This window comes from Semicossyphus pulcher, unplaced genomic scaffold, assembly GCF_022749685.1.
Source record: "Semicossyphus pulcher isolate SPU_LCO1_2020_fin unplaced genomic scaffold, fSemPul1.0.p SCAF_15, whole genome shotgun sequence".
NCBI lineage: Eukaryota > Metazoa > Chordata > Actinopteri > Labriformes > Labridae > Semicossyphus > Semicossyphus pulcher.
The window spans coordinates 4,973,592-5,001,440 of record NW_027211659.1 but is presented as its reverse complement, the minus strand read 5'-3'; the positions used below and the strand labels follow the sequence as shown (position 1 = coordinate 5,001,440).

The window sequence follows — 27,849 nt, the reverse complement described above, 5'->3', positions numbered from 1 at the left end:
GATGGGACGGTAAAAGGCCAAGTTTGAGTGACTTATTTTTTCTCTGTCCCACATCTCCTCCCCGTCTCTCATGTTAACTGATCACTGAGCTGCTTCTCTGCCTTATTAGTAACGTCCATCTAACTTTCACTGACCTGTTATTTTCTCTGGCCACACAGAAACCCTCACTGTTTTTATAAACTCACACACATTCATACATAGACACAGACAGAAAACACACTCTCACACACACACGCTTGTACACACGCAAAGCGACACACTCCCCTACTCACCAGCAATTTGTTGCCTGTGACATCACATTGTGTGTTAAAGCCGTACTGGCACCGGGCTGCAGCTTCGTTAACTTTTCTCTTTAATGAGCAGTTTAATTGAGCTGTCTAGCAGGCCACCTGTCGGCCCGCAGCCTCATTACCATACTAATGGACTGGGATTGTTGCTGCTCTGACAGCTCTGGCTGCACGGCCCTAACAGGCAGAGAGAGAGAGAGAGAGAGAGAGGCTAAGTAGAGAAAGGGAGACTGAGGCCACACTGGAAGAGAGGGATTACCAGAGAACAGGAGAGGTGTAAAAAAGTAAAATAGTGTAGGTAGCAGAAACGACTTTGGTTTTGACCCGTTTAAGGGATGGGGCTGAATACATTCTACATTTTTGTTGTGTTCAACTAAGGCCATAAAAAAGTCCCTTTTAATAAGTGTTGTTTGTGTATCCATTACATTTTTCTTCCTTATCATGAGAACACTGTTGCTGTTGTTTAATGTCTAACAAATGTACTGTTACCCTTCTGTTAAGTAACATTTTCTATGAACTGCATTACCGAATTTTATGAGGCTGTATAATGCCTAAAAACTAAGATGAAATCATTTTCTGTGGCTGCGACATTGCATGAAATGGAAATATTTTATTCTGACCCACAGTCTTCTCTGCAGCGGAAGATATGTTGTCTTCTGGCATGCATGCATTTTTTTGAATCTCCAAAGTAGCTTTCTTAGCAACTTGGAAATTTTGCACCACAGATTGCGAGGCTGTATAAGCAAGAGGGTCATAGTTCAAGGCCAGACAGTAGCTCAGCCTGTAGGGCCTTGGCTCGATAACTGGAGGATGGCAGGTTCAAGTCCCGGTGTGGACCAAGCATGGAATTGGGGCTGGTAGCTGGAGAGGTGCCAATTCCTTTACTGGAATCCGCTGAGGTGTCCTTGAGCAAGGCACTGAATCCCCCATTGCTCGGAGCAAATGTGCAGCCTCCATTAGTGCATTTCCGTGGGACTTTGTTTGTGCATGTCTGTATTTCGGGCCTTTTGTGTGTAGCATGTTTGTAAAAACAGAGTGAAAAGATTTAATTTCCCCTTGGGGATTAATTATTAATTAATAAAGTATACCTTCTTCCTTCAAATGTTATACAGTAGTATGTCCCGATTATGTGCATACTGTACAGTATGTTAATAATGTAATTTGTAAGGGCTTCTGCAGTATGTACTACAATGAAAAGAAAATGTTTTTGATTTGAATCACAGGGACTGCATTTTACCCTGTGAATGACACCAAGCACAGCTGTAGTATTCACTGTTGCTAGTTGACATGGAAATCACCATGACATAGCCCCTATGGCACTTACTAGCATGCATACAAAATGTACACAAACTGGCTTACACAGCATCAATTTACAAATGCTAGGATGAGAAACCAAATCCTTGGCAATTCAGTTTATTGTATTTAGCCTTTGATCTAATTAGTAAAAACTCTTTCTTGAGGATTACCTGCTGAATTATTATTCTTCACAAGTAACTCTGAAAACTGCACGAAGAGAGAAACCCGCAGGACAAACTTCCTTTCAGAGTGGGTCGTGTGTTGCTCAGTGTCTTGATGTGCGCTAATGTGACAGGGGAAAGCTGGCATGAGGTGATCTCAGCACAATGGAGGAAAAGGCACCATACTGGGCCTGTTACTTTGCTCTTTTCCAGGCTCATATAGCAGAGACAACAAGCTGAGTGAAAGTCAGCTCAAACTCAATCTGAAAATTAAAGATAAATTAAAGTAAATTTAGTTTTTCTTCTGTACCCAGAAACCCTGCAGAAACTGCAGGATAACATCCACAGTTTTTGGTCAGTCTTTAAAGATATATTTGGTTGTAATCCGCTAACATGAGCTCATGCTGTTACGGGTGTTGAGCCTACCAACTAGTGTCTGACATTTCATTTGTTCCTACGTCTAATTACCGGCTTAATTTGTTTTGATTTCAGGGTTTCCAGGGACTCCATTCCAGTCAGCATGACGGCATAAAAAGATGAAGGCGACAGAAAAGACGAAGAAACTGAATGAAAAAGGAGGCCAAAGAGGGTGATTACAAGTGAAAGGTGGCCGTGCGGATGATGGACAGACTGAGGAGAAGAGAGGTGGGGGTATGGACGTTGTAGTGAGGCAATATGCATTCAAGGATCCAATGAATACACCCCAACTCTACACAGCCACATGCTAATGACGGTAACCATTTAATGTGTCAAATTCACAATTCCCTCCGTTCTTCCTTCTTTCTTTCTCTCTCCTCCGCGGGGCTAATTGCTCCGTCCCCTCCTTTTTGACAGAGAGGCTGTTGGTCTGAATTAAAGCCCATATTGTGGCGTCCGTACCCAACCTGCGACTCCTAAAGCAGCAGAGCGCAGCCGTGAATCTGCAAACACACACACACACACACGTACACACAGGGAGAAACAATCACTAGACCACTTTCCACATAATGTAGCCATGTCCACGTTAACGGATGTAAACTTGAAAAAACATCTTTAGAATTTTGTAAATAGGTATAGCTTCTTTAAATTCTTCTGTTTGGGCTTGCACACAGCTGAACATGTTGTATTACTTCCATCATCTGCTTAAGAGATGTTGTTATTATTATTGTTGATTTTTGGAAGTCATATGAAGACACTGTTCCCTGGTTAATACTCATTTTCGTTGCCTCCTATATCCTGTGATAACTAACTTTGTGATGAAGTACAGCTGAATGCATAATATAGAAGTGCTCCCATTAATATCATAATCAAGTCACTATTTTAACCATAGACAGTTTAGTCTTTTTCTGAATACAGGAACTTCTTTGAATACTTAAAGTTTATTATTTTGCTTACAAAGTGTTTTTTTTTTATTTTGGTTGCTACTTTTTACTTAAGTAAGAGTTTGGAAAGCTCTTTCACAATCACCTGTATTGTGTATCTTTTATATTTAATATCAAAATTAGCAAGAATTAGCAAGAACGGGAGGAAAGAGATAAGAAGCACACAGGTATAAAGTTTTTCATGAAAGAAACCACCCAATATTTTAACGGACAGCATGTCCATGTACGAACAAGAGCAGAGAATGTTGTAGGTGAAGCTGAAGCTCGGTTTAACCAATCAACATGAGGACTTTTCAAATTCAATTTTGAATTTTGGGGGGTCCGAAATGTTTGCTTAATGCAGATTGGAGTTTTTGACCTGCCTCCCGGGCCAGGAGTATGCAGATGTTAACAGCACACTCCCTGTTTTACAAGTTATTGTCCTGCTGCTTCCCTTTTTCCTCACACAGAAGGCCCCCCACGACCAGCACTAGAAGAGCCAGCAGCCCCTTGCTGAGTTTAACAAGGTGTCCGATGAGTGTGTGTGTGTGTGTGTGTCTTTGCAGGGTGAGGATGATCAGAGGAAGGGTCACTGCTGGGGTAGACTCAGGAAGAGGCCATACTTTCTTGGCTTCACGTTAAGGCGGAGCAGTTTGAGCGCTGCTGACCACCTGCCTCCTGATCGGTGGGCAGAACCAAACACACAAAACACAAGAGGCCTGAATGGGAGCAATTTGTGGGAGGGAGCGTTCCTAATGACCCTGTTAAAAATTTGTAGAAACTTGGCAGGCGTGTGTGTGTCTGTGTGTGTGTGTGTGTGTGTGTGTGTGTGTGTGTGTGTGTGTGTGTGTGTTCCTGTATTTTGTTAAATTTTAGGACCAATTTCAGTTATAAATAAAGATTGAGAACATTTTGGAAAAGGAAGTAGATTCCATGAACGTGCAGAAATTTAGCAAGGCCATCATTTTAATTCATGTGTGTTCTTGTACTTCTGTGGTCTAATTTGACTTTAGCCTGCGAGCAAAGACATTTTTTAAAGGTCCCAACTTTTTTTGAAGACCAAAACATTTTAGGAAAATGAGGAAATTGAGACTTCATTGCAGAGTCCTGTTGGTCCTGAGTTACTTGCTACAGAGCTCTGAACATTAATGCTTCCCTCTGTTTAATCCCCCTCCTGAACTGTTTCTGCCATTCTAGCAAATAGTGTTAATGTCATAATGAGGCCTAAAAGGTGGGTGAATGTATTTTGGAATCCAGCCATACAGTATACAGTGCCAGCTCACTTTAGGTTGAAAGGCCAGGGGCAAATGGTTGGGATAAAAATTAGCACTGTGTGTGTGTGCTGGTTGCTGTTAAAGGGCCAGTTCGCCGAATTTCAACCTCAGTCCTATCATGCTATTATGGGGAGCTAATGCCATTATGATCGGGGGGAAAATGCAATTTGGCTCTGTGCCTTTGGAGGACGCTATCCGCTTCACCAATGGGCCCTGGAAAACCTCCGCCAGACCACATAAAACGCTTCATCTGGCGGAGGCCAGGGAGCTCGCTTAACTACACTTCCTCAATCTAGGATGCCCGCCTCCGATGTCATGTCTCATTTAAAACCGTCAGGCTTGAAATGTAGCTTGCAGACCTGAAGATTTTTTTCCTGCAGCGATTAATGTCCTTGCCTGGAAAAAGGTAGTATTTCACTCCAGCATCTCTCGCGGCGTCGTTCCTTTCAGAGGGAGGGGTGCAATGCACTCTGGGTGTTGTAGGAATGTAGAATGGGCGAAACCATGAGCTGTTTGTACAACTTCCTCCACAGCTATAGCGCCAATGTCAAATATTATTGCTTCTATCGATTAGAGAGAACACCAGCTTTGACTGACAGTGGCTTTTTCCAGGGCTGAATTGCTCCTTTAATAGTTGCCTTTCGTTGCCTGTTTTAACCCAACAAAATTAACTTATAGTTCTTTTAATTTTTAAAGAAAATAATGACTTTTCTTTTGTTGCAATTCAAAGCAAACTGTCTTCTGAACATACATTTGTCATAGATCCCTTGTTTAAAAAAAAAAATGCAATACAATTCAGTGCAAATTCATGAGATTTGAACAGAAAACTGTTTTTTGAACAGGTTAATAACAGTTGATGAAATATCAGTGAGAAAATTGACTTTATCTCTAAAGTTATTGTTAAAGGGGACATATCTTTTGAATGGTTATTCTCATATGTTGCATGGGTTTCACATGTTTGGGTGCCATTCAGAACAGCTGCAGATTTCTACATAGAACCTTGCTTTTGCTGAAATCGACCTATCGTCATTCACCATCGTTCACTGTCATTCACCTCAGGCTGCCTTCTTGCACTAGCTTGTAGTCAAAAATAGAAAAATAATTAAATTAACATATGTATAACATTTTTAAAACAAAACAAACTTTATCAACGTGATTAAAAAACACATTTGAATAACAGAAAATTGATTGCATAGCTTAAATATATCCACTTTAATGCTTGTTACCGCTGCCACTGGGTCAGATAATCAACCCTCCCAAACGGCTAAGGCCTATTGTGCAGAAGTAACACTTTCTATCATGGAGGTTGAAGCCCTGCTAACAGAAAAAAAACTAAATCAGAATAAAGTTTTATCAATTTTTTTCGCACTCATGTGTTTTCTAAATGTTATCTTTTATTTCTTCTCTCAGCAAACATTGAGTGTTAGCACTTTGGTACCATCTACTGCCAAGCTGCCACTGTCGCTTTTAAGTGTGCGGTCCTCACGCTACACGTCTGCTCGCCTTCTTGTGTGGGTGTGGGTGCGTGTGAAACCGGCATGCACCTCATCTTCCCTGCATGCCTTTCCCTTTCTCTAGCATGCTCTTGACTTGACGCCGTCTCCGGGGCCTAATCCTCTGATCAGCATGCCAGGAGAGAGAGCACAGAGGGGGGGCCTGACTGGACTGGTGGACTAGGGGGGCCTGAGGTGACGCCAGGCTCTGTCCACTTTCTCAGATTGTCTCAAGCAACATGAAGCGATGCAGTGCGGCTTCAGCGTCTTGTTGACCAGAGGGTGGAGGAAAAATAGACCACATATTCCCCCCATCCATCCTCCTACCCTTTCAAGGAGCTGAGCGGCAGGACAGAAACAGTGTGTGTGGGGGCGCGGAAGAGTACATTTAGAAAAAGAAAATTCACTATCACATTTTATGCCTGAACAATGGACTGATCCTACAAAAGAAAGAATGTAATCTTCAATGAGTGGAAAAAAATATCTTAAAATCCACGTCTCCCTGGTCCGATGTGTCAGGTTCAAGTTACTCAGCAGACAAAGACCAGGGTGAATGGGGTGACTTGGGAGACCAGGGGATTGAGGGGAGTTGCTTGGCACACAAACAATTAGCACTCGTCCCCGCATAGCTCGCCGTGGCCCCAAATCCCTACATTTGTCCAGACAAATTGACTGGACCCCGGGTCTTGTTTGTCGAGCTCTGCTGGCCTGTTGGAGAGGACTTGAGGGCAGCGGGGAATGCCCCCTCCAGAGAGCACAACTCATGGGAACAGAACAAATAATGTGTTGTGGTCAGAAAATGATACTGCTGGTATTGTGGTTCGGTTGTACAACCTTAAAAGAGTTTAGGTAAAAGAAATTGGACTCATACTGTCGAACAAGAGATAAAGTCTGTAGCCTGAATCTAGCAACCTAAACATTGTTACTACGCAGTCCAGTTAGCACACGGGGCCCTGGGGTAGAGATAAGCTACTGGGAGCCTACCTCCTGTGAACATAAAGATTAAACATGTCACAGAAAACATAGTTAAACATGTCTGCAGCTAAAGGAGCTCAACTGTAGGACCTCTAGAGCAAGTGGTGGAAATAAACGACAGTTAACACAGCCCAAGAAATGCTGATACATCTGAGCTTTTCTTTATATCACTTATCCTTTTTCTTCATACAGTTCATTCTTAGAGGGTCACAGGACTGTAACTAGCTGACATTTGGCAAGAGGTGAGTACTCCCTGTACTCTCCAGGAATGTGTAATGTGGAAAAAAGGCATCCTCAGATGTCCAATTAAAATGGCCATCACTTTTTGTTGATTGTTTTCCTTTAACATCTTAATTATGAAGAAATATTTACTTTGAAGGAATTAAAGAAATACATATAATTTAAATAACATATTTTTATGAGTATATACATATATTAATTATGTATTCTAATTTAAATATCAAACCATAAATGTTGAGGAAAGTATCCGGAGCCTGACAAGTTAGCAGAAAAACTAGTGTTGCCCAATTCAACGTCAGCTCTGCTACAGGTTTGCACTGTGCCAAAACTAATAGCTTTTTTAATATTGTGAAATATTGATTAAATTGATGAGTTTACAACCTTGACTGCTGGTTACATCCTAGCAATGGTCAGCCACCCAGCCTGAGTTCTCTTTCTGCCTGAGCCTTTTTTTCTTCACTACGTTTTTTATATCAATCGATTTGCCATGTGACTTTTGGAAAACATTATATATTCAAATACAAAATATTTTTTAAAAGTTCAATTTATTGGATGGATAAAAATAATAAACACATGTACAATTTTTTTTGTATGAATGAATACAGGGCAAATTAAACATGACATGAGCTTTTCGGTGTGTTAATAGTTTAGTTGTATATTCTACAGTCATATGATATTATTATAATCCTAAAATTATAATCTAGCAACTTTTAGCTTCTGTCAAATGTCTAGCCTTTAAAAGTTGGTGCAGTCACATAGTTCTAAGCAACAGGAAGACTTATTTTAAATGTTTATTGCTTATGTTACACTGCCATCTAGTGCTTACTTTAAGAATATTCCAGTTAAACAATTTATTAAAGGCCCTGGAAACTCGGCTTGAAATAGCAAAAATGCATATATGATATCAGAGTTGAGTGTGTCATAAATGTTCAGAACCACTAGAAAATCTTCTTGACAAACAGCTCATTTCAGGCAGCAACAAAATTAATAAACATTTTACCTGCATTGCTGTGTGGCAGCCAGTATAGGGAAGCATCACCAGCAACCACCACCTATGAATATGAATCAAACTGTGGCAGCTGTCAGGCAGTGACAACAACCGAGCCCCATCTGTAGAAGAAGATTTAGAGAAACATTAAGCTTCTGACAAAGGCAGTTATTAACACACTGCTGCAGGACAAGTTAAACGCACCTTCCAGACGCAGATTTGAGTATCTGATGATTGAAAAGCGCAGTGAAAGGGTCCCATTGCTGCAGCGATACTGTGACCGGTTTAAATCTGAGGTCCCTGAAACTAGATGAGACAAAAATGCTTTCAGAATCATGCCAGAGGAAACCAAGAAAGCCTGTGACTTGAAAATGAAAAAGTCCGTGAAATTAAAAGGCCCTAAACTTCTACAGATTGACGGCAAGAGCTTGGGAACTAATGTTGTTTGGATTCAACTTCGTGGTGTTATTGTTGCTGTAATATTTTAGCCTCGACCTTTTTGAATGATAACCTGCAATCTGTGTTGGATTTGCAGAATATACATTTTTTTGGATTCAGATGATCCACCTTCCAAAGTGACGTTTATTAATCCATAATAAGTTTTAAAAGTCAGTCAGTAAAAATATGCAAATGTTTTTTAATGGTAAAACGTGTCTACTTCAATTTCTCTTCATTAAAACACAGATTAATCTGACAATATATATATTTTTATTATCAATTGTTTGATCTTTAGTACTTAAGAAAACAGATCGTAATTTAAAAAAAAACCAAGTTGATACCACCCAATGTTGTTCTTTATCCAATCAGCAGCTTAAAATAAAGATATTCAGTTTACTGTATTATAAGGAAAAAAACTGAAAGCTCAGAAAAATAAAAGCTGGAACATCAAATAACTTAACTTTGTTTAAAAATAGGAATGATGAAACATTGTTAATTTTAACAGTTTAATCCCATATATATATATATATATAGTTAATGGTCTGTCTGTTTGTTTTGTTTACTGTTGAAAGCTACTCTCAGGTAAATAGGCTACAAACTTCGCACCAGGAAAATCGTGTTTTTCAATGTAAAGAGGGAATTCGACATTGTTAAATAATGTTTAGCAGGCTAAAAGGGAAAAGCGTGTACTTATTGTTAGGTTGGAAAATTTCACAATGAAGGTCGTTTGACATGTCTGTAAATATGCCCCACAGAATGAAGTGACCTGTTGAATAATAAAGATGGTTGGAATCATTAGTCCCGTGTTACTATGGATTAATACATATGAGAGTTTAAGCCAGGCCACTCAGATGAATTATATTGCTGTACATGCGCTTACACAAAAAGGCCTTCACCTTTGAGTGAGGAAGTTGCTTACACGTGTGACTGAATGCAGACATCCTGTTGAGGAACAGAGAAGGTTAGAACAGTTGCCACAGTTTCCTGGGAGACACCGATAACGAGACTGCAGAAAGTAGTAACAGGAAAGATAGCTCCTTTTAAGGGAGACAAAGACAGAGCAGGATGTGTGAGAAGTTACATCTTTGAAGGTTAAGGAGTATGAGACATGTCAGACCGCATCCGGTAAACCACTCCCTATTAGGAGTTTGAGACTGATGAGTGTAGATTCAGGTAGGGAGGGTATTCTTACAGCTCGAGGACCCTTCTGATTGGACGGATCGTGTGCCAAGGGGCAAGGACTTGCCCGAGACCAACGAAGAGAGAGCGAAGTTTAAACCGCCGTTTCTCTCTAACTGTTTTGACCAATAAAATAAAGCTTAGCTGCTACTGCTAATTTGCATATCACATAGCCTATAAAACTACTATTGTACTAGGAAAGGGCATCCTTTTTAGGGCGGTTGAGTGCAGATTAACAGTTCGCTGACTGCAAAGAGCCAAACAAAGAAGGTCCTTGTACAAGCATATTTTCTCAACAATTTCAATAAAGGTGTGTTCATCCTATATAAGTGTAATGGTCCTTTCCTGAAATCTGAACGACGCAACATTACATGCTGCAGCTTGTCGTCCTGTTCCCAGCTTGGAGGAATTTCCAAACAGCCACCGGGAAACTTTTGTGGGTCCAGTCTCTCAGTGCATCATTAGACAGATCCCTGCTGCAGTCATAGAGCTCGTCCTGGTCGGCCAAATGTCCGCGAGCGTACCGGTGGCTTCCTGCGTTGTTGAGCCGGGCTAGAGTTAAACCGATCCAAACCCGAGCCAAAGCCGAAGCCATGGCATCATCACGGTCCGCTCAGCTCCTCTGTTCCGCCAGACGAGACCAAAGCAATGACTGGGAAACAAGAGCCACCGTACAGCTGCGCCATTAAACTAGTTAATTAGAAAAGGTCACGAGGGTGCGTCTCATGTCCAAGACATGTTTTATTCACCTTTCATCAGCAGAGGGCACAGCTGCTTCTTTGGAGACTTTGGAAAACCGCTTATGAGAAACTTTGTGCAATGGCAACAGACCTTTGCGCTTTAATATAATTTGAAATTAATTTTTATAGTTTGCAAAATAACAGTGCTCTATCCTTAACGGTGTTCCCTCAAAAGCAGAATAGCCTTGATTATAACGAGATAAAAATGTCCCTTAGAGGTCAAAGTAAGCTGCTACTAATAGAAATTATTCCACATTAAGTTGTGGCCAAGTGTTGACAAGGACAGATTATAGATGCCAATTATTTTATGCAACTGCTCCGTTTCTGTGAAAATCTACCAATTTAAGTTTGTCACAACACAAAAGAAAGTTTATTTTCAAAGACCTGAAAAATTGTGCACGTTTTCAACCCATCAGATTTTTACAACAAAGCACCTTAAAGTAAAGAAAATTCATGGAAATGCTATTTTTTTTGCCCGTATAGTATGTTCAACCATTTAATGTTCTGTTGCTATATTTTGTACAGAATAACACTCAATAGCATGGATGCATTTCGAAGCAAGAGTTTAGTGGTATTTTGAGGATTTTAAAGAAAAGTTTCAGGCTGATCGTGAGTAAAGTTAGTACCACAAAACTTTTAAAGAGTGCCACAGAAATTGACTTAAATTAGCATTTATGTTAATATATAAACATAAATATAAGTTATTAAAGTAGGTGTATAAATAAATTGTCTCCATTAATAAAAAATATATTTTATTATGCATTCAATAAATCTGTGCTTCAATATTTTACAATTCTTGATTAAAAAGTCATTGATTTCCTTCCATTTAGTTGCACATCATCAACTATCAATTCTCTAAGCCGTAGTAGAGGGGTAACCGGTGGTAGTCGGTCCAACGCTTGTCGTGGGGGGCGGGCTGGCCGTAGTGGGTGGGCTAGCCGTGGTGGGAGGAGTGGTTGTTGTAGTGGTAGTAGTGGTGGGAGGAGTGGTTGTAGTGGTGGGAGGAGTGGTTGTTGTAGTGGTAGTAGTGGTAGGAGGAGTAGTGGTAGTAGTGGTAGGAGGAGTGGTTGTTGTAGTGGTAGGAGGAGTGGTTGTTGTAGTGGTAGTCGTAGTGGCCGTTGTTGTGCCAGAAGACGCAGTGGTGGCCGTTGTTGTGATAGGCGCAACAGTGGTTGTAGTCGTCGTCACTGGGTCAGCAGTGGTTGTAGTCGTCGTCACAGGGTCAGCGGTGGTGGTAGTCGTCGTCACAGGGTCAGCGGTGGTGGTCGTCGTCGTCACAGGGTCAGCGGTGGTGGTAGTCGTCGTCACAGGGTCAGCGGTGGTGGTCGTCGTCGTCACAGGGTCAGCGGTGGTGGTCGTCGTTGTAGTGGACCCTGTGACATCTACATCTGTTCCAGTGTATGGCCCGTCAGGAATATTTTCAAATCCCCACAACTCAAATAATCCTGAATCATCAACATTTTCCTCCCCTGTGACGGTGTTAGAATCAGTTGTTGAGCTTGTTGTGGACTGTGTTGTGGACTCAGTTGTGGTCTGAGTCGCATCTGGGTTAAATGGTTCAACAGGAATGTCTTCAAAGCCCCACAGGTCAAATACATCTGGTTCCTGTAGGGATCTCTTGACAGGACGCCTCCCCACTTTTTTGGACAACATGGGTGAACAAGCTGCCAACATGGTGCACAGTTGCCCAGTAGAGTCCACATAGACCAGTTCAAAGCCAGAATCCTGTGAACAGTGATCATGTTAGTTGTCTTATTAAATATACAACGGTGTTAAACATGTTATGCACTTGACTTACCTTATTTGGTGGTTTTGATATCTCCACAAACAATGCATTGGGGGTCCTCCACTTTTTCACTGAGTATCCTTCATTAGAGAAAAAATCTACCAAAAACAGACAAATCAAATCTTAGGCATGAGGATATATCATGGTATGATACGCATTACTTCTATTGGCTTTGATTAGAGTTTGACAGGGCGAGAGGACGATGGTAGACCAGCTTTTAGCCTGACTATTTTACAACAAATGTGAATGAAATACAGAAAAAGATATGCACTATTCCAGTTCAAACTATACTTCCTGCCTAGCACCACTCAATAGTAAGAGACTAGTCATTGATTAGCTTAAGTGACATTTCTCAGGAAAAATCAGGGCTAAAAAGAGAATGAATATTGGCCCTAAAACTCAACAGCCTGGATGTTAGCCATCGTGAACTTAAAGGCAAAAATGTGTGGTGGCTGTGTCTTTGACAACTTTTTTTAGGAATTGATTACCAAGTCCTTACCAAGCCCTTTCACCTTCTTCACTTTTGATTCACGAGGCAGCTTCACTGTGACATGTGTCGTTCTACAAGTCACCAGTGGGGAGGGTACTAGTGGGGACATTTCAGGATTCTCACACACAGCCATGCCGGTCATGTTCTCCTGCAGTAGTCGGTCGAAGTAATGCAGTTTCACACTCCCATCTTCAGTCTGGGAACAGACAACTTTGTCATCAATTGTAGAAGGCATTATACAAGACGTTAAGGAAAGCTAATGGGTTTAAACAAATGGCACAAAAAAGGCGCACGACACCTTAACATGCTTTCACGTAAACACTTGTTTTATATCTTTTAAAAACACAATTGGAAAGAAAAATTAGACAATTTTACCTGCATTGCCGTTTGGCATCCAGTATAAGAAAGCTTCACCATCAACCACCACCCGTAAATATGAACAGAACTTTCACAGTTGTCAGGCAGCGACAACAAACGAGCCCCATCTAAGGAAGAGGATTTGAAAAAAAAAACTTGAGGCTTCCACCAATAGCAGTCAAAAATGCCAACATATCCTTTGATTTGATAAACCAAACCCACCTTCCAGACGCAGATTGGAGTATCGGATGAGTGAAAAGCGCAAGGACAGAGTTCCATTGCTGCAACGGTACTGTGGCTGGTTGAAATCCATCGTCTCTGGACTTCTTACACTGCCTGAAGGGAGAAAAAGATTCAAAATGATACATATCAGATTAGCAAAGTTAAATTCAACATATGAATTACACAGCTGTATTTTCATTTTCTTGAGAATTTGTTTCCTTTAAATTATGGAATTTGTGATATTTTTGTAGTAAAGCTCTTTTCTTGACTCAAATGGTTGCATATTTGAAACATTTCTCAGGTTTCAAAGAACACGAGGCTAACTAGGCTGAGAGAACAAAGAACATACGATCTTTGTTTTTCAACAGTTAATCAAAGGAATGAGCAGCAGGTGTACCTTTGAGGAAGCTCCAAACCGGTGCAGGGAAACTTTGGCTGATCCACTCTTCCGGGGCCTTGTCTGACGGTTGCTCCTTTCCGTCATTGAGCTCGTCCTGACCGGCTAACTGTCCGGGAACGTACCGCTGGCTTCCTGCGTTGTTGAGCCGTGCTAGTGTTAAACCGATCCAAACACAAGCCATTAGTGTGAACGCCATAGCAGCACTCCGGTTAGCGACTGAGAGACTGACACCGTTGCACAGCTGCGCCGTTATATGATTGATTAATTAGATCCAAACGCTGCACAGGTGCGTTTTCAAGTTGAAATCAAGGTGCCTTATGGGAAGTGTAGTCTGTAAATATGAGGTGAACTAATATGTGTATTATTAAAGATTCATAAGACTTTTCCAGATACAGAGTAAAGCCAACCTTGTCATTAAAAGATGACAGAAAGGGCCAGACTTTCCTCACACAGAAAACGAAGTGGTTTTTATATCTAAATTAGTTTATTCACTTTGTGTAACATTATACTTATTGAAAATCAATATTGTTCTTTATTTGCCAAAATTAATTTATTTGCAGATTCAGATCAATAGAAAATGTAAAAGAATTAAGATGTAAATGAATTAAATGACCCTGAAAAATATTAAACATTACCAGAAAATATTACTTAAACATTTATCACTAATTAGAATCAAATGCAAAACACAAGCCTTTTCTTCTTTTGTCAGCAGAGGGCGCTGCTTCTTTAGTGGAGACAGGACATTTCAATAATTGGCATTCAATTGCTGAGTTGAAAGCGGTGTCACATGAGCACATAAAGGTGGAAGTTTAAGATTAATTTGTTGAGAACACTAAAAATCTGTAGTTGAAAGAAATTAACTTTTGGCAACCTGTGCATCTGCTTGTTTGACTGCAAGCATCACAATGAGAAAGTCTGAGGGATCAGGAATGTCGCCTGTTGACAGACAAATGTCAATTTGTACCAGAGACCCAATTTGTACGTTTTTGTTTATTGCTACAGAAATAAAAAGTTTAAAGTTTCCACCCCGAGTTCTGCCAAAATATAAACCCCTAATATACAAGTAGCAGTAGCCTTACAATGAAGAATAGTGAAGGTGGTGTCTGCCCAGATGTTTATTCAAACATGAAATGGACATCTGTGTATTCTTTATTCAGTCATGGAGCAGTAATAAATTAAGATGTATATAAACTGTAGAAAAAAGGAAATACAGTTGTCTCAATAATTAACATTTTATTACATATTCATTTTTTAATAGTTTGACCTAAACACTTATTACTCATATTCAATTCTTCAGCTTCAGACAATCACTCCTCTAGGTTGTGGGGGGGACACTGCTGGTGGTTGTAGAGCCGGCAATGGTTGAAGTGGAGGAGGCACTGCTGCTGGTTGATGTAACAGGTGTAGCAGTAGAAGGCGCAGCGGTGGTGGTGGTGGTTGTAGTAGAAGTTGTGGTAGTGGTGGTCGTCGCCGCTGGCGCAGCAGTGGTTGTTGTGGTTGTCGCCGCTGGCGGAGCAGTTGTTGTGGTGGTGGTCGTCGCTGGCGGAGCAGTTGTTGTAGTGGTGGTCGTCGCCACTGGCGGAGCAGTGGTTGTGGTGGTGGTCGCCGCTGGCGGAGCAGTTGTTGTGGTGGTGGTCGTCGCTGGCGGAGCAGTTGTTGTAGTGGTGGTCGTCGCCACTGGCGGAGCAGTGGTTGTGGTGGTGGTCGTCGCTGGCGGAGCAGTTGTTGTAGTGGTGGTCGTCGCCACTGGCGGAGCAGTGGTTGTGGTGGTTGTCGCCGCTGGCGGAGCAGTTGTTGTGGTGGTGGTCGTCGCTGGCGGAGCAGTTGTTGTAGTGGTGGTCGTCGCCACTGGCGGAGCAGTGGTTGTGGTGGTTGTTGCCGCTGGTGCAGCAGTTGTGGTGGTGGTTGTTGCAACAGGCGCAGCTGTGGTGGTTGTGGTGGTCGTTGCAGCGGTCGTTGCAGCGGTCGTCGCAGCAGTGGTTGTTGTGGTGGTTGTCGTAGTTGTAGTAACAGGTGCAGTAGTGGTGGTTGCAGTTGTCGCAGCAGGGGCAGCAGTGGTGGTAGTTGTAGCTGGGGCAGCAGTAGTGGTAGTCATGGTCGTAGCAGGGGCAGCGCTGGTGGTTGTGGTAGTTGTAGCTGGGGCCGCACTGGTGGTTGTGGTAGTTGTAGCTGGGGCAGCAGTAGTGGTTGTCATAGTCGTAGCTGGGGCCGCACTGGTGGTTGTGGTAGTTGTAGCTGGGGAAGCAGTAGTGGTTGTCATAGTCGTAGCTGGGGCCGCACTGGTGGTTGTGGTAGTTGTAGCTGGGGCAGCAGTAGTGGTTGTCATAGTCGTAGCTGGGGCAGCAGTGGTGGTTGTTGTTGTGACACTTGCAGCGGTTGTAGTAGTTGTTGTTGTGGCTGGAGTAGAGGTGGTAGAAACAGTAGTGGCGCCTGGAATTTCAACATCTATTCCAGTGTATGGACCTTCAGGAATTTCATCAATTCCCCATAAATCATCAATGTCTGAATCATAAAAGGTTTCCACATCCGTGTCTGGATCAGTTTCTGAGCTGGCTGTCGCCTGTGTTGTGGTTGTTTCTGGGTCAAATGGTTCAGCCGGAATGTCGTCAAAGCCCCACATTTCTAATACATCTGGTTCCTGCAGAGATCTCTTCACAAGATGCCTTCCAGCTTCTTCTGTGAACATTGCGGAACAAGCTGCCAGCATGGTACACAGTTTCCCAGTAGAGTCCACATAGACCAGTTCGAAGCCGAGGTCCTGTGAACATTCATAATGTCAGTTTTCATATAAATTATTTTACAATTTGTTTGAACATTGACTTACCTTATCTGCCAATTTTGATATCTCCACTAATAATGCATTCGGGGTTCTCTGCTGTCTCACCGAGTATCCTTCGTTAGAGAACAAATCTGCCCAAAAGAACAAACAAACCTTAATCTGTTGGACTAAAGTTCATAATTGTGTCTCGAGCTAAAAGCTTCCATGATTAATTAAAGAATTTCTCTCCATCTATTTTGAAAGATATTCTTGACAAAACAGCTCCCCATCTACTTAGTGTAATAAGCAGTGATTGCCGGATGTATGAGGATATTTGCCACTAATGTGTCCCTTGATTAATCCACTCTACTACTCCCAACAACCTTACCAAGCTCTTTCACCTTCCTCAGTTTTGTTTCACGAGGCAGCTTCACAACAACATGTCCTGTTCTACAAGTGACCAGTGGGGGTGCCACCTGTGGTGACATTTCCAAATTCTCGCAGAGGGCTGTGGCTGTCATGTTCCCCTTCAGCAGACGGTCAAAGTAGTGAAGTTTCAATGGGCGGGAAGTATTTCGATCTTTTGTCTGGGGATAGAAAATAGTCATAAATAGTCGGGGGCATAAAACGAAGGATTCTAGTTATAACTACATTTATATCGAAAGATTGTTAAGTCAATGGTAACTTTATTGCCTGTTTAAAGCTGAACTCCAGGTGACATACATAAGCCCCTTTCAGATATGCACCCTGTTACTTTAATGTTTTAGTAGTAGTTGTAGTCAGTTAAGTCTGAAGTCAATGTTTTGCATGGTCATGAAGGCTATAGCAGCACCAGGTTCAAGACAAATTGAGGAATATTTTTATTACACAAAATATCAGAGTTAGGAATTATGCCAGATGGAGCCTGGGAATTTTTACCTGCATTGCTGACTGGCAGCCAGTATAAGAAAGCTTCGCCAGCAACCACCACCCATACATACGAATGGAGCTGTGGCAGTTGTCAGGCAGCGACAACAGCCGAGCCCTACCTGTGGGAAAGGATTCAGAGAAAATATAAGGCTTCTGACAACAGATGTCATTCAATCTCTTAAATCCTGTGGGGCTGGGGGTGGATGGATCTAACTCACCTTCCAGGCGCAGATTTGAGTATCGGATGAGTGAAAAGCGAAGGAAAAGTGTTCCGTTGCTGCAGCGATACTGTGGCCGGTTAAAATCTGATCCACTTCCTCCACTTCCTCTACTTCCTGAAATTATGAAAGAAAAATTAAACGGGGAATACAGGAGGTTAAAAGGAAAGTTCAAAATTTAGGCAATTACACATATTATTTTTCTTGCCAAGAGTTAGGTCTGCCAGAAAACTGTTAGCCTGGAAAAAGCTAGCCTGACTCTGTCAAAATCGACCAGTTGAACAAACAAAGTCCAACATGATGCAGATAGTTCTGTGCTGAACAATTTCTTGGTCAGGACAAATAACTTCCTGCAGCCTCTAGATGCTTTGCCTTTACCCTTAACTTCCGAGTTTTTGTGCCAAACTAAGCTAGCCAGTTGCTAGTGCTAGCTTCATATTTCTTTGTTTATTTTCTTGCAGGAAGCCATGATTCTTTAATCAAATAACAATCTAGCAAACCAATAAGTAGGCTATTTGAGGACCTGATGACACATGTAGCTTAATTCTGATCAAATTAGGTTGCAGTGGAAAACTGAACATTTATTTTGAAATTGTGTTTTTTATAGCCCCCCGTCCTGCCTTAATTTGTTCATTTGGCTTCCTTGCGCAAACAAATGCAAGAACTAAATAACATGATGACGCAGACATAGACATTGTGAAGAGGATTCAAAATGTCAAGTGAACCAGAAGCCTACATCTGTAATGTAAAAATACAAAACATGTACGTGAATAAAATGGTGTGTCATTATGTTGATATCAGTAAATTACGAGGGAGGGGCCTATTGGGGGATTTTTGGTTACAATATATATATTTTTATATATAATTAAATCCAACATGGTCGACTTTGGAAGAACATAAATCAAGTTTAATCAACGATTTTTGGATTTCTCATCATCTCAAGAACAATGGTATTAAAAGGCATAAAAACATTTTTTTTTTAATTATTATTTTATTTAAGTGTTTCTGCCTCTGTTTCCAACAGGAAGACGGACAAAAAAACCAAAGAAAAAAAAAAACACTATCAGCAGGTTTTTTTTTTTTTACCTTGGAGGAAATTCCACACCGGAGAAGAGAAACTTCGGTCGGTCCAGTCTTCCGGAGCCGCGTCAAAGTGCTGCTCTTGGCCATCATGGAGCTCGCCCCGGTCGGGTAGACGTCCGTGAGCGTGCCGGTGACTTCCTGCATTGTTGAGCTGGGCTAGTGTTAATCCAAACCAAACCCAAGCCATCATTGCGGGAGCCATGGCATTATCCCGGTCCACCCAGCTCCTCTCCAGACCAGACCAAAGATGCCGACTGAGAAAACGGAACCACTGCACAGCTGCGCCCTTAAGTCCGGTTAATTAGATCCCAGACCTGCACAGGTGCGTTTTCATGTGAAAGTCAAATTTTAAGTGTCAAAACTTTTGGATTGAGTTACATTTATAATTCTTTTAACGCTACTTTTACTTGAGTGAATAACCACTTTTGTATTAATATTACTTTTGATACACGGTGACATGTTGGTAAATATAAATAGTCTGTTTGCATCACTTATATTCGCTTACGGCCATACCACCCTGAACACGCCCGATCTCGTCCGATCTCGGAAGCTAAGCAGGGTCGGGCCTGGTTAGTACTTGGATGGGAGACCGCCTGGGAATACCAGGTGCTGTAAGCTTTTAATTCTGCTCCTTCATCAGCAGAGGGCGCTGTTACTTCGTCACTGGAGATAGGACTTTGAAATAAAGTTTAAAAAAAAAGTCATACATGTTGGGCTTTAATCTCTGGATTGTAGCCTACATATGTTTTATTATTTGTTATTCATTTGTCACAATCTACTTACAACATTGGCTTCCAGGACCTTCTTGTTGTTAAGTGCATTCCTCCACTTCAGTATACATATGGTGTATTAACTATAATCCTAAATATGTCTTATTATTATCAAATCTAATAAAAATAAAAAAATACAAAAGCATTAAGATTGGTAAAAGTTACAACAGGAAGTCCAGACAAATTTAAAACGTGTATAATTTGTCTATTGTTTTTTATTTTTTAAATAATGCTTTCTCGACTCAGGATGTAACAGCGCCCCCTGCTGATAAAAGAGGAGAATAAAAAGCTTACAGCACCTGGTATTCCCAGGCGGTCTCCCATCCAAGTACTAACCAGGCCCGACCCTGCTTAGCTTCCGAGATCGGACGAGATCGGGCGTGTTCAGGGTGGTATGGCCGTAAGCGAAAGAGTATGATGAAAACAAGCTATTTATATGTATTCCTCTACTCCATCAACAGGTCGCTAAACCTGCATGATGAAAGATACACCAAGGCTGACAGCAAAGAAATAGCGTACCTGTCTTTCCATTTTGTCATATAATTTCTATATTTCACTTTATTCTCATATTTATTATATATAGGCTAATGTGTGATAAATTGTAATGTACACAAATTTTCTTATATTTAATTAGACTTTTCCCATTATTCTTGTATTGTTTTCACATTATTCATTATTGTACCTATTTTTAAGCAAAGTTTTGATTTATATAAAATGGTAAATACCAAACTTTATCTTCTATTTTACATTAATTTGGAATATCAGAAAACGTTATTTTCACATCAGCATTTATTTTACAGTATGCACACTATTTAGTTGCAATATAGCCACTGTAAATACCAGCTTTGTAACTATGACTATTTAAACGATTTTTTTCTCCTTATCCTTTTCCTAAACGTCACTACTTAAGTTTAAACGTCCTCATCTTAGTAAAATATTACAAATGTATTTTAAAATAAATCCAATAGATATAGGCCTATATATTTTTTAATTGTTGGGAACTTCTTTAAGGTCGACTCAGCTCTTGTATTTGATTAAATATAGAAAAAAAACAGTAAAAAGTCTTGCGAGGATTAATTTTGATATGCCCCGTATTGTAGAGTATCATACGTAAGATTGTTAGACTTCATACAAAAGTATTGTCAGAAGTGGGATTCGAACCCACGCCTCCATTCGGAGACCAGAAGTCCCGTATTCAGGAAGGTTTGATACCTTGAGTCTGGCGCCTTAGACCGCTCGGCCATCCTGACAACTGTACAAGTCTGGTGGTTGGATCTCTGTTTGACTGCTACATACTGATGTTAATTAAATCGTTTTTGTTTTTATTGCTGCTCTAGATTGTTGGCTACTTACTGAGCTAAATAGCTGCTTGATAAGCTCATTAAAGAAAGGACGTGTAGTACCTTAGAATAAGCCGAATAATTCACTTAGTTAAGTAACTTTATGCTGCATGTCATAAAACACTAAAAGTCTAAACGAGCAACATCAGTCTTCAACTTGTTCTCAGTATAAATTGATTGCTTGATGTAGTGTTTTAATGGAAATAACATAAATAATATCAAAATAGAAATATCTATAGCCGATCATTAGCGTTTGAAGAGATAAAAACAAAAAAAAAAGCAACGTGGTAACAAACACTCAATGTGGACAAACTGTTGTGTTTAATGATAGCTAGTTGTTGAAAATGTGAATTATTGTTTGTATATTCAACAGATCTGAGAGCTACTGGTGACTTTTTAACATCTATAAATAGTCTGTTTGAATCCTCTTCTTTCGCTTACGGCCATACCACCCTGAACACGCCCGATCTCGTCCGATCTCGGAAGCTAAGCAGGGTCGGGCTTGGTTAGTACTTGGATGGGAGACCGCCTGGGAATACCAGGTGCTGTAAGCTTTTTATTCTCCTCTTTTATCAGCAGGGGGCGCTACTGCTTCTTTAGTGGACACAGGAAAAACAATGGACAAAACATACGAGTTTTAGTTTTAGCAGTCTGGACTACTGCTCTAGATTGTCGGCTACTTAGTAACAATGGTAGAATAGAGAACCCCTTTAAATATAGCCAGCCTGGGCTGCTTTCATTGATGTATTTGTATGCTTTTATAATCACATTCGTTAGGTTGCGTGAGGATGCCTCGATAATGTGTAGAGTGATTTTGATTCAAATGTATTCGGCTGTCAAGTAAGTCACGTATTTTAACGGTGTCAAAAGGTATTGTCAGAAGTGGGATTCGAACCCACGCCTCCATTCGGAGACCAGAAATCCCATTTCACAGGAAGGTTTTACCTTGAGTCTGGCGCCTTAGACCACTCGGCCATCCTGACAACTGTTCAGAAGCTGTCGAAACAAACCATTAAGTATCTATAACTGAATGATTGTTATCTATTTGATAATTATGGAAATACATTTTATTCCCTTTTGTTCTTTAAAATGTTTAGTTTAATCTTGAATTTATACATTCAACTCAAACTATCGCCTGCCATTTAGTCACTCTATCTGTGTTGACAGTAATAAAGTAGATAAAGTATCCACCAGGGGCGGTAGTAAGTTATTTACAGATTACTTCCGGTGGTCACTCACGTGACTCCCCGTCTATCATATGCTGCATTCATGTACTCACCGGATGCTCGGAGTTTTTAAGTTGAGAAGTCGTTGTTTCGTTTTCCGTGTCTTCTCAAAGTTCACAAGCTACAACTCGGGATGTTTAAACAATATTGTCGCAATATAAAACAGATTTGCTATATGAAAGGAACAAAACTCGGTATCTCTACGTGGAAAAAAGCTAACAGTCACAACATCATAACGTTACTTTGTAATAGGTGAATCAAAAATAACTTTTTGACTTATTTCCGCCATATTTCTGCAAAGTATATGTAGACAATTCTGTTAACTAGGCAAGTCAGGTAACAAGTTTCCCCGTTATTTAGATTCGAGGCAGCCTGGCGTGAATTCAAAGTAATTTTTACGATTATTCCGACACCACTTGAATGCAGCGTTACTACATAACCGTCACTAGTCATTCTTATGAAAGCAAAACATTGGACTGTCTTCCTTCTATCGCTTATTACATATCGCCCAATGAAGACAAGCTGAGAAGGTACATCTGTGTGAAAACATGTCGATTTACAGGAACGCTGTTTGGTTCGTGAAAGGACTCCAGGAGTATACAAAGTAAGTATACAGACACCTCGTACTGTAAAGAAGTCTAGTTCTATAGTGCAACATTCACCTAATCCTCCTTGTGTAGTATTATCTTTGAGAACTACCTGCAACCTGACTGTTAGTTGTTACACAATACTGTAAGCTGCTGTATATCCTATAACTATTCTATACAATTTCAAGAGCAGTAGAGTTTGTTTGTTTTATTTGATTGGCAGATTTAAAACAGCCGAATATAAAGAGTAAAATGCCAAATTTGAGAACCTGAAGTCAGTTAATGTTTGAACTCAATCAGTCTTTTGTCCAAATTGTTTATGTCTAATGAAACAAATTAATTGAATAATTGTTGCACCACTAACTCATCCAAATCCATATTTCCTTTCATGTAAATTTGTCAATGAAACAGTTTGATAATGGTGGTCTTAGGAATGAATTTGCTTCCCTGAAAAATTATGCTATTAGTTAATCACATGTTCTTATAATAGAAAAAATGTCACAGAATTTAGCCTGCAGTAACATGATATCACATAAGAGGCTGTCATCTATGAGGCGTAGTAATTTCTGTGGAAAATGTGCTGCTTTAAAGTCTTTCTATACAAGATGAATCAGTCATGAGCTGTACACTTATGAAACATTTTTCTGAGCAGAGTATCAATTTAAGCCATGTCCAATGTGCATGGAGAAAGGAAAAGGTCAATGGAAAAACTTCAGATTCTGAATGAGGGACAACCCTAACAAAAGGAGGCAATGGTTAACTAAACAGTAGTATAACTTTCACACAAATTTGCCATGCATCAAGCAGTATTAATAATAGAATTGTAACAGATTAAGCTCCATATATGAACCAGAATGCCCAAATTGAACCACTTAAACACAGGAAAAAACATCATTAATGTATGGAATGAGTAAGGCTGCAACTAAACTAAATATATGGATAAACAATTATAGTTAAACTTGAAGTTGAAACTCACTCTTAAATGATTGATCAATCTTCAAAATAGATGCAGATAACTTTTCTGTCATCGACATCTCTACCTCAGTCTTCCACCAGCACCGGTGTCTGTGTGGTGTGTTTAATGTTCTGCCCTTTGATCATAACAGGAGTGGATATGAAGCGGCAGCGAAGCACTTTGCTCCAGCAGACCTGGACGTGAACCTCAGCGGCAGGTCCTTCATGATCACAGGAGCTAACAGCGGGATAGGAAAAGCTACAGCGCTGGAAATAGCCAACAGAGGTGAGTGTTTGAATGTCAACAAAAGTCACTTGTGCCTTATCTTTACCCCTCTTTCTGTGGGTTCAGAGATCTGGTCTGTTTGGCTCCAAGGTGTGTGGCATCAGACAGACTTTCAGTGTATGAACCAGTTAGCCCTCCTTGCTTTCTGTCTCAACCCTTTTTTGTACACTAAAGTGGAGGGTTAAAACCTTTTTGAAGCTGCTGCAGATCTGAGATCAGCTGTAATGTGTTTATTTCGATTAGAACATATGTTGGCTCTTATTTGTTCTCTAATGATATGACGCTTTTAATGTGCTGTTGCTCAGATTTTAATTTCTACGTTAACTGCAGTTTACAAGTAAAGTTCTATCGGTGGTTGACATCTCATCAGTTTCTTTCTTTATTTGTACTTAACCTTTAATCATCTTTAATTCTGCAGGGGGGACCGTTCACATTGTGTGTCGAAACCAGGGCCGAGCAGAAGCAGCCAAAGAGGAAATAGTGGAAAAGAGTAAAAACCAGGTGAGAAATCTGTCACATACCTTGCTGTCCTAAAGGAGCACCCTGTTTCTTTTCCTTATGATGAAACCTCAGGAATGTTTCCCATTCGACAGGAGAACAATGACGCCCTTCTGTCCTGGATTTTCTGTGTGTAAATAGCAGCAGGTCAAGATATATTAAAGTACATGTTGATATCTATCACCAACAGCTGATCTTAAACTCACAGATCTTCAGCAGATCTAAAACCCCCTTTAAGAAACTCCTCTTTCCTCAGAATATTTCAATCTTAATGAAAAATGATTGACACCATTTTTTATTTATTCCCAGGAAGTTCACGTCCACATCCTCGACATGTCGAGTGCGAGACAAGTGTGGGAGTTCGCCCAGAACTTCTCCCAGAGCAACACTCTGCACGTGCTGGTAGGTGGGATGTTGATTCTGTGTGCTTCTGTTCACTTCTGATAGACACACTGGTTTGTGTGGTAGCTTAATCAATGGTTCTTTTCACCAGATTAACAATGCGGGCTGCATGGTGAACCAGCGAGAGTTAACAGAGGAGGGTTTGGAGAAGAACTTCGCCACAAATACACTCGGTAACGTGTTTGCAGATACTAGTTCCAGTTCAATACATTAGGCACCAAGTCCTTTTTTGGATGCCTTGTTAATAGATCATCAAAATTGTTGGTAGTTAATAAGTGTTTCTAAATTACCTTCCGTGCTCACCTTTATTTTCAGGTACGTACATCCTGACCACAGCGTTGATACCTGCCCTGAAGAAGGTTGAAGACTCCAGAGTGGTGGGTTGAATTTAAACTTTACACTCACTATGCATGTAGATCGTAAGCTTTATTAAAAGTAAATGTTTTCTGCTGCTTCCGTTCAGGTGACCGTGTCGTCGGGCGGCATGCTCACGCAGAAGCTGAACGAGGGCGACCTGCAGTTTGAGAAGGGGACGTTTGACGGCACCATGGCCTACGCTCAGAACAAAGTAAAGGAGACTCGCAGCAGCTGCACACCAGACAGATAAAAAGAAACTACCGCAGCGTGTAATATTCATGTTTATTTGTGTTTGGACAGAGACAGCAGGTGATTCTGACGGAGAGGTGGGCGTCTCAGCACAAAGAGATCCACTTCTCCTCCATGCACCCTGGCTGGGCCGACACACCAGGTAAAACACAGTGAGAGAGTTTTTAAAAAAAGGTGTTCGTAAATAACTATGATGTTTTTATTGCATTTTTGTTTGTATGTTTGCTTTATTGGATTCTGTCTATATTTTCTCTACATTCACCTGAGAATTATTTAGCAGACGTCCACTTTAATGCAAATGAATGCTCTCTGCAGATCTTGCGTTTAAATGGACTTATGCATGGGAGCACTTGCACCATGAAAGTATGCTGATATATTTGGGAGAGCAAAACCTCAAGGACATTTACAACCTTTAACTGCTCAATTTGCAGCCATGTTTTTTTGCTCAGTCATTTTGCTAAATGTTTGCGAATTTGCAAATGCTAACAAAGCATTGGGGATGTTCTTACTGTTGTACACAACTAACATATAACTGTTTTGAGAACAGAGAAAAACTGTGATGTAGTGAGGAGTTTGTATTTTGTCTCTTTTGTAATTTTTGTTAAGATTTATGTGTTTCAGAGGCTCATGTAGGGGTTAGCATTGCATATTAGCTAAGGCTATAAATGACGTGTGTTGCGTCAGTAAATATGCAACACACTTGTCCCTATACAAAGTAACATTCATTATATGAATACATCTAGTACCGCTCTAAACACAGCTGAATAACAGTTATGATAAATCATCAGAGCAGTCTCGCAACCACAGTGAAACAAATAAATGCTATGTACTTTGTTGTGATAAACTCTGTCTCCTTTTATTTCCCCCGACGCTGAAATATGTAAATAAAACCAGCTGAATTGTGACAGGAAAATCTTTTGCTTTTGTCTCTGCAGCCGTGCAGACGTCAATGCCGTCATTCCACGCAAAGATGCAGTCCAAGCTGAGGACGGAGGCCATGGGCGCCGACACGGTGGTGTGGCTCGCCGTGTCTGCAGCCGCCGTCAAGCAGCCGAGCGGACTCTTCTTCCAGGGTCAGAATCACTTTGTTTGTCTGTGTTCTTTTTCTGTCAAAGAAACTTTTCATCTTTATAATAGAAGCTCAAAGTACAGTACAAAGTAAGTATGATGTGCATTATTTTGTAATGGGCATTTCCTGTTGTTAAGGTGGACTTTATTCTAACACAGGGCACTATCTCCTTTCCTCTCATGAAGTCGGGTCCTTGTATCCTTTGCTGAAGGAGATGAGAAAGGAAGCATTGAAGCAGCTTACCTTAGGATTTAGATGACTGTTAAAGTGTTTAATTTTATTTCACCACTAAAAACTGAAACCCTGTGTTGTAAAATGAAAGATATATGACATTCATATATTTCCGTGCATGTTTCTTCCAGATCGTAAAGCGGTGGCGACTCACCTGCCGCTGGCCTCCTCCAGGTCGACGCCACAGGAGGAGCAGAAGCTTCTGACTGCGCTGGAGGAGTTCGCCCTCAAGTTCAAACCTTAACGCCTCTGTGTCATTAAAACCAAGCACTCCTCAGTAACTATCAATGTTTACATCGTCAGGGTTTTTTACATTTTTAAGTGAAAGAAAAAGCTTCATTTTATAAACCATTTAAACTCTAGAAAGGTTGTTTTTATGAAGGAAGAATCTTGTACGGTTTTGGGATCAATCAAAACAACGCTCAGAAATGTCTTATCTTTCAATACTCTAAATACAAACTGCTATATACTGTGTTCATGAAGCCTCTGGTGAGATATGTAAAGATCACTAATGCTTTTATATGTAACACTAAATGCAAACATGTTTATTAATTTCCGTTAATATTTTGTTAAATTTCAGGCAGATCGTTGGTTTGCTTTTGTTCAAATTAAATCTATTTATGTTTTTTTCTTTCTCGTCTACCTCAGTGTGTCATCTCTTAAAAGTAGATTTGCAGTGCAGAGACAAAGTGTACGGTTGTCTGTAAAGCCATATTGAGAAAGTTTCACAATTATTGTATTTAAAAGTAAATATTCTGGATAATAAAAAGAACTCAGAATGGTTTCTTGGGTCCCTTAAAGAGGGGGTATTTTTCTGTTTCACATTTTAAGACATATATATAGTGATACAATGTTGGATGTTCAGACTAAACGTGGGTGAAGTTTCAAATCTGCAGGTAAAAGTATGTTGGAGTAATCCCCAGGCTTCTGCGCTCAGTCTGCAGGCTGCTGTGGACGCCCGGTTTCACACAGTTTTTTCTACACGCTGCAGTTTGTGACGTCACAAAGTGCAGCCTCAGCAGGCTTCGGAGAGCTGGCCAATCAGAAGAAAGTGGGCTTGAAGGGGCGGGGTTTCTTAAAGGGACAGAGCCGACTGAGTTGTTTCAGGCAGAGGCTGTATGAGGGCCTGCACAGAGCACCAGCGTGAGAAAAATTAGGAGTTTTTTTAACTGTAAATTATGCTAAGCTACTAAATATGAAGCTTGAAATTAGCAAAATACCCCCTCTTTAAGCCATTAAAATGACC

At 40.7% G+C, this 27,849-nt stretch overlaps 1 protein-coding gene and 5 non-coding genes across 6 annotated transcripts; 3 read left to right on the top strand and 3 right to left on the bottom strand.

Moving 5' to 3' along the window:
* Nucleotides 1-19,133: 19,133 nt before the first annotated feature.
* On the top strand, nucleotides 19,134-19,252 carry LOC138592940 (5S ribosomal RNA). Its single transcript, XR_011308244.1, has one exon. It is a non-coding gene; the product is annotated as a 5S ribosomal RNA (ribosomal RNA).
* A 439-nt stretch (nucleotides 19,253-19,691) lies between these two features.
* On the bottom strand, nucleotides 19,692-19,810 carry LOC138592932 (5S ribosomal RNA). Its single transcript, XR_011308236.1, has one exon. It is a non-coding gene; the product is annotated as a 5S ribosomal RNA (ribosomal RNA).
* A 734-nt stretch (nucleotides 19,811-20,544) lies between these two features.
* Nucleotides 20,545-20,654, bottom strand: trnal-caa (transfer RNA leucine (anticodon CAA)). The gene is made up of 2 exons: nucleotides 20,617-20,654; nucleotides 20,545-20,590 (listed from the first exon to the last, which is right to left on the bottom strand). It is a non-coding gene; the product is annotated as a tRNA-Leu (tRNA).
* Nucleotides 20,655-21,179: 525 nt separating this feature from the next.
* LOC138592934 (5S ribosomal RNA) lies at nucleotides 21,180-21,298 on the top strand. The gene has a single exon (XR_011308238.1). It is a non-coding gene; the product is annotated as a 5S ribosomal RNA (ribosomal RNA).
* Nucleotides 21,299-21,618: 320 nt separating this feature from the next.
* Nucleotides 21,619-21,727, bottom strand: trnal-caa (transfer RNA leucine (anticodon CAA)). The gene is made up of 2 exons: nucleotides 21,690-21,727; nucleotides 21,619-21,664 (listed from the first exon to the last, which is right to left on the bottom strand). It is a non-coding gene; the product is annotated as a tRNA-Leu (tRNA).
* A 712-nt stretch (nucleotides 21,728-22,439) lies between these two features.
* On the top strand, nucleotides 22,440-27,097 carry dhrs12 (dehydrogenase/reductase (SDR family) member 12). Its single transcript, XM_069663223.1, has 10 exons — nucleotides 22,440-22,574; nucleotides 23,664-23,797; nucleotides 24,216-24,298; nucleotides 24,605-24,697; nucleotides 24,789-24,870; nucleotides 25,013-25,074; nucleotides 25,161-25,265; nucleotides 25,355-25,445; nucleotides 26,239-26,376; nucleotides 26,735-27,097. Exons 1-10 carry the CDS (start codon nucleotides 22,519-22,521, stop codon nucleotides 26,845-26,847), a joined length of 957 nt encoding a protein of 318 aa, XP_069519324.1. The 5' UTR covers nucleotides 22,440-22,518; the 3' UTR covers nucleotides 26,848-27,097.
* Nucleotides 27,098-27,849: the final 752 nt, after the last annotated feature.